The sequence below is a fragment of the Bidens hawaiensis genome, unplaced genomic scaffold (genome assembly GCF_021521415.1).
Source record: "Bidens hawaiensis isolate Kalapana, Puna unplaced genomic scaffold, B.hawaiensis_p1.1 tig00009285_1, whole genome shotgun sequence".
Taxonomy (NCBI): Eukaryota; Viridiplantae; Streptophyta; class Magnoliopsida; order Asterales; family Asteraceae; genus Bidens; species Bidens hawaiensis.
Window position 1 is genome coordinate 776,525 of NW_027491685.1, and position 5,392 is coordinate 781,916.

General features: G+C 34.5%; 1 protein-coding gene across 1 annotated transcript; it reads right to left on the reverse strand.

Moving 5' to 3' along the window:
- Positions 1-2,480: 2,480 nt before the first annotated feature.
- Positions 2,481-5,056, reverse strand: LOC143531916 (uncharacterized). The gene is made up of 5 exons (XM_077027100.1): positions 4,565-5,056; positions 3,891-3,989; positions 3,514-3,558; positions 3,068-3,205; positions 2,481-2,975 (listed from the first exon to the last, which is right to left on the reverse strand). The coding sequence occupies exons 1-5, from the start codon at positions 4,943-4,945 to the stop codon at positions 2,640-2,642; spliced, it is 999 nt and encodes a 332-aa protein (XP_076883215.1). The 5' UTR covers positions 4,946-5,056; the 3' UTR covers positions 2,481-2,639.
- Between the last annotated feature and the right edge of the window lie 336 nt (positions 5,057-5,392).

Consider the following 5,392-nt stretch of genomic DNA (forward strand, 5'->3'; position numbering starts at 1 on the left):
ACCTTCGGCTATAAATACCACAAATGGTATGACCATCTTATCTTATCTGGTATCATCATATTATACCTGATATCTGCTCTAGCAATCTCTTAATATACATTTATATTTAAAGAGTAATCTAGTCTGATTCTCACGCCGGAGGGTGGTCACAAGGAGGAACCCCCCCCCCCCCTTCTCAGTGACAAGCTCACGGTGTCTGTTTTGCAGGTTATCAGAAGAACCATCTTCTCAGGGTCTCACCCCTCGTGGGAAACATCTATCTAACCCCAGGTTACCAGTAATCTGCCCGGGGTCTGGTTAGTGTTTCTTCAAAATTACAACTTAAACCGAAGATAATAAGCAAATCACTACTAAAACATGGTAGTTCACTTTTATAAATAGAACAACCAACAAAATTGGTTCTATTACGATTATTTGTTGAAAATCAACTCTAACCGAAGTACCTAACCGAACCTAGTATGAAACAAAATAGTTTTCATTATTTTTAAAATATCAGATTTTTATGCATGCTATTATTGTACTCATAAATACGTATCCCAATTTTGTAATATGCTTTTTAGTTTATTTTCGAAGTGGTTACCGGTTAGGTTGTTTTGGGCCTTATTTCAAGTGGCATAAAATTTCTTGTGATTTGATTTGTAGTGGGCCGAAAAGCCCACAAACAAACAATGAACAAATGAGTGAAATGACGGTTAAACGACGTAACTAAACCAAAACTATAAGTCTATAAGAACTCATTAACCAAACTATTTTTAACTAATATCATACGAACACAATATAAATTTATTAGTTATAATCGTTTAACATGCATAGCAATTAAGACAACGAAGAAAAGTCCAAAATTCGTCTAATCGCATAAAAAAACAAGCACAGCTAAATAACACATCCTTGAAAGAGGAAAAACATGTCACATGAAAATGCTATCAATACTGTCATCAACTGAGAAAACCCCTTTGACTTGAAAGTGGAGATGTTAATCATTATTGTTGCCACGAATACTAATAGATCAAGAGATCTTGATACAACGAGTAAGATCAACGAGATGATGGCAAAAACAGATACGAACAAGAGGGTGATCTCGTTTTCATCGAACCTTATAGGAAGAGAATATGCAAGGAAAAGGTTCACTGGAGGTTCAAGAAGGTATATCGGTTCAATGAGATACATCATTCTTGCTCTTGTTATAGAGTTAACCTCACAAATACAAAGTGGGTCATAAGATATAGATCAGGTTTGGTTTGGTTAGGTTTATATAGAGACAGAATTATTATTATTTTTTGGCATATAGGACAGCAAGACAAGAGCCGGGTCACTTTCTTGAGAGGGGTTCAAATAAGCTGATGCCATCGTAAAGTGTGCTTAAGGGGTTCAAATAAGAAGGTCTCTTTAAGCATCTTGTTAATTATAAAAGCTTTGGGCCCCGCACGCTTTAACTCAACTGACTTTTTAATTATATTTTTAAATTTAAAATACATAGTTTTGATTTTCTATTATAATTTATATCGTTTGATGTAGATGAATTGGGTTTCAGTTATTTAGGTATTGATTGATAATAATTTATATAATACTAGCTTTTTTTCTTGTTTTAGACGAGACTGTCAAATGATAAAAACAAATAAGGTTATTATTTGAAATAAATAAATAAAATTAAAGGTAAAATAAATGAAATATATAATACGAATAATTAAAAGTATAGAATCTCAAATTTATAAATTTGAGAAAATCTATTTATATATAGCATTTGTTGTTTTACCACAAATACTCAAATCGTCATCCAATATTAACAAGTTTAGACCACGCATGCTAGTTATCCTGGATGACGCAGCATATACATATAGTGTATTAGTGTCCATGGAAAAAACTGGACATCAAATGAACAAGCCGATCCTAGAAAAAAAAATTGGCTATTTTTTTACTTGTTTAACTTTCACATCCTACTAGTTTGATCTTTACTCAATATTTTAGTTTTAATTTCTTGACCGATTTATAACCCAATTTTCAAAATGGCTTTAATCCATGGCCTATGGATAGCTAGGATGAAAGATTAAATTATTAAAAGAAAAATTATGCTAAAATTGAATGTATGCTTGACACCTAAGCCTCATTAGTTTACTTTATCAAAAGAGTAAGGTAAGATAAGATATCCAATATTAGTTAGAAGTTTCACTTTAGTTAACAGAAAAGGTTAAAAGTCAAAATCATAATTGATTAAATGATTTTTTTTTTCAATCAAAATCTTATAAAATTATTTTGAAATTGAAAAAGGTTAAAAGTCAGATGAAGTGACTTCTCCACTAGAGTTAGATCGTCACTGGCAACGAAAATGAAAATTATAAGTGTTCTTGATCACATAAAATCATATAGATAATTATCGATCAATGAGTTATCTTTTACATTTTTAAAATTCAATTTACCTTTAATATATAACGTTTCACGTAAATTTGAATACAACTTGTTTATTTTTATCTACATGTAAAATATAGTATAAATCGACATAACTGTTATAAAATCAACCAAATTCAAGTGGTACCTTCCTATCCATCAGAATGGTGTATAAATGTCTCCTCTTTTAAACAAGCCTCTAGCCATGAAAACACAAAATCAATGTCAAAATGATAACAGCTTAAACCACAAAGTCTCTACTTTGCAACCTTGTCAACCCTACTAAACGAAAACGACACCGGTTTCTCCAAAACCGACACATTAATATTGTTCCAAATATCCGGGGTTGCGGGAAGGGCAGCAATTTTCTCTGCAACTTCCATGTCTTCAGGAAGAACATATCCAAAAACCGTGTACGTATTTTTCCACTCTTCATGATTCGCCAAACTGATAAAGAATTCCGGGCCCGAATCGATCCATGCAACTGAGCCACGTTGGATGACTGGACATTCTTCGGTTGGTATCTTTTTAAATGTAACTCCTTCAGCTTCAAGTGTTCCTTGAATTAATGCAAACGGAGGTCCAAATGAGGCCTGCAAACGAAAATGTAGCAGTCAAAATGTGTTGACTTTTTTGGTCAAACTTGTAAAGGTAATGCATTTTGAAAGAGGGTTAAAAGTATTACCGATTTTAAGTGATTTCCTTTTGAATCCCAAGATTCACCGCGGCCTTCGGCTCGATAGAATTGGCAGCCCACACAATGGCGAAAGGTCAACAACTCAAGAATGTACATGACTGAATGCGGCGCACATTCGGGGAGAAGCTGCACAAAACCATTTATTGCTCTTTTAGAAATTAGAATAATGTAAAAGAAAATGAAAATGAAAATAATCATCACACAAAAGTATCTAGGTTTACAAACAAACCGAACGAACACGAACGGAGCATGTTTGTGTTCGTTCATTTAACTTTTAACTGAACAAACAATAGAACACGAACAACTAAGCAAATGGGGTTTTCCTGTTCGTGTTCATTCATTACTAAGACGTGTTCGGGTTTGTTTATGTTCAACGGACGAACAAAACTGAGATAAAACAAAATTCGGAAGGTTTTTTTAGAGTTTTAACTTACTTTGATGTGAAGAGTGCCGTGTTGTGTTTTCATTTTCACAATACCCTGCGAAGAGGAACATGAAAAAAGAACCAAGTCAGCGCCTATTGTTAATTGCACGAAACTGTATCTGGTATATATATCGGCGGTAAGAAGATAAAGAGTATAACGACTTAGAGGAACTCCAATATTAATCCAGAGTTTATAATTTTCACACAAAAAAAAAATTGATAAACACGTTGAACTTAAAATAATGCTACATAGTGATATGTTTTTGCCATCGTGATTGTGAAAAATCTTATTTTGGATTTAAAGCTGCAAAGTTTGACTTCAGAAGTCAACATTCCGGAATTCTCCTGTAACTTATCAAACGAATAATGGAAAACATGTTTGATTACCTCTCCTTTACCATAAACAAGGCCAGAAGTCCAAATTGTGTTGTCTCCTGCTTGTTGCCTATCGGGAGCCAAAGGATCCGTTTGTTTCTTCAACCAACACTGAACCAAGAAAATTTAACAATCACATTCAAATATACTAACACGAGCATCCATATACTCAGTGGAAAAGCTTGGGCGAAAATGTCGCCCCCCCCCCTCCCCGGGGGCGGGGGGGATTTCAAATTTGCGGTCGAAAGCGGGTAAATTTAGACTACGTATAAAAATTTCCATTTGAAAAATGGGTAAATTTACACTAGTGCGCAAAAAAAAAATACAGGGGGGTCGGGGATATACCAACGGTTTACACCATTTACCTTAATGGGTCTCATCAAGATTTTCTGCAAATCAAGTAAATGAGACCCATATTAATAAAAGACCAAACTTGATATTTAGTGGTTTAGCAATAATAATAAATCTATGGCTGTTATAATTACAAGACTTGCACTTGGTCAAAAAAAATAAAAGGATAAAACAGAAACCTAACTATCAAATTTTTTACTTCACACAAAATATGTATAATTTAACACAAATGTTATTGCAACACAATAACCAAATTCAACTATTCTATTATTATAATCAAACAATAATCACAATTCTTGAAAAAGTCAAAGATCAAAGTCAAAATTGCAGCTCACCTCACCAAATTTCGACCCGCAAGCCTGACGATCGGCACAAAACACCCAAGAATCACACAAACAAGTCCCACCTTCACCATTACACATGGCCTTACAAGCATCACAACACTCAACAGACGAATTGAACTTAAAATCCGAACCCCACTTGACAGCAGCACCCCACAGCTCAAGCTTATCAATCCCTCTGCAACACCCACCATCACTTCCCACCACAGATTCAGCTTCCGAAATTGATAAACCATTATTATTGTTATTATTATCACTGGGTCTCAAGATCACAGACATGAACATGTACACAAGCGAGCAAGAAAACACACCCATTAATAAGAGGATCAGTGAGACCCAACGCGTGGGTTCTGAGTCGATCTGCCTTCGACCCATTAGGGTTTGATCGGTGAGGAACAAAACCCAGAAAGGAATTGGGTTGATTCACGAAACCCAGAAAGGAATTGGATTGATTTGGGTTATTGTTTTGTCGAATGAGTCGGCCAAGAAAGCCAAGAAATTGATGTACCTACATGAAGTTATGAAATGATTTAAATAATGGGAAGTTGGTGAGTATATAATGCCAAAGACATGGTGGATTCTGATACAAAAATATTAATAATAGATGGACATGGTGGCGGTTTCTTGAGTTTTGTCGCTGTAATGGAAAAATGGAATGCTAAGAACCTAACACAATTATTGGCTTATTTAGTCAATGGAGCTTATTAGTCCCTAATCAAAGTTTAGATTTTTAGTTGTGCGTGTGGAGAGAGTTATTTGTGTACCTAAATGATAAATATTATGGTTTTTTTAATCAAGACATTAAGAACTTCATGGGTGAGA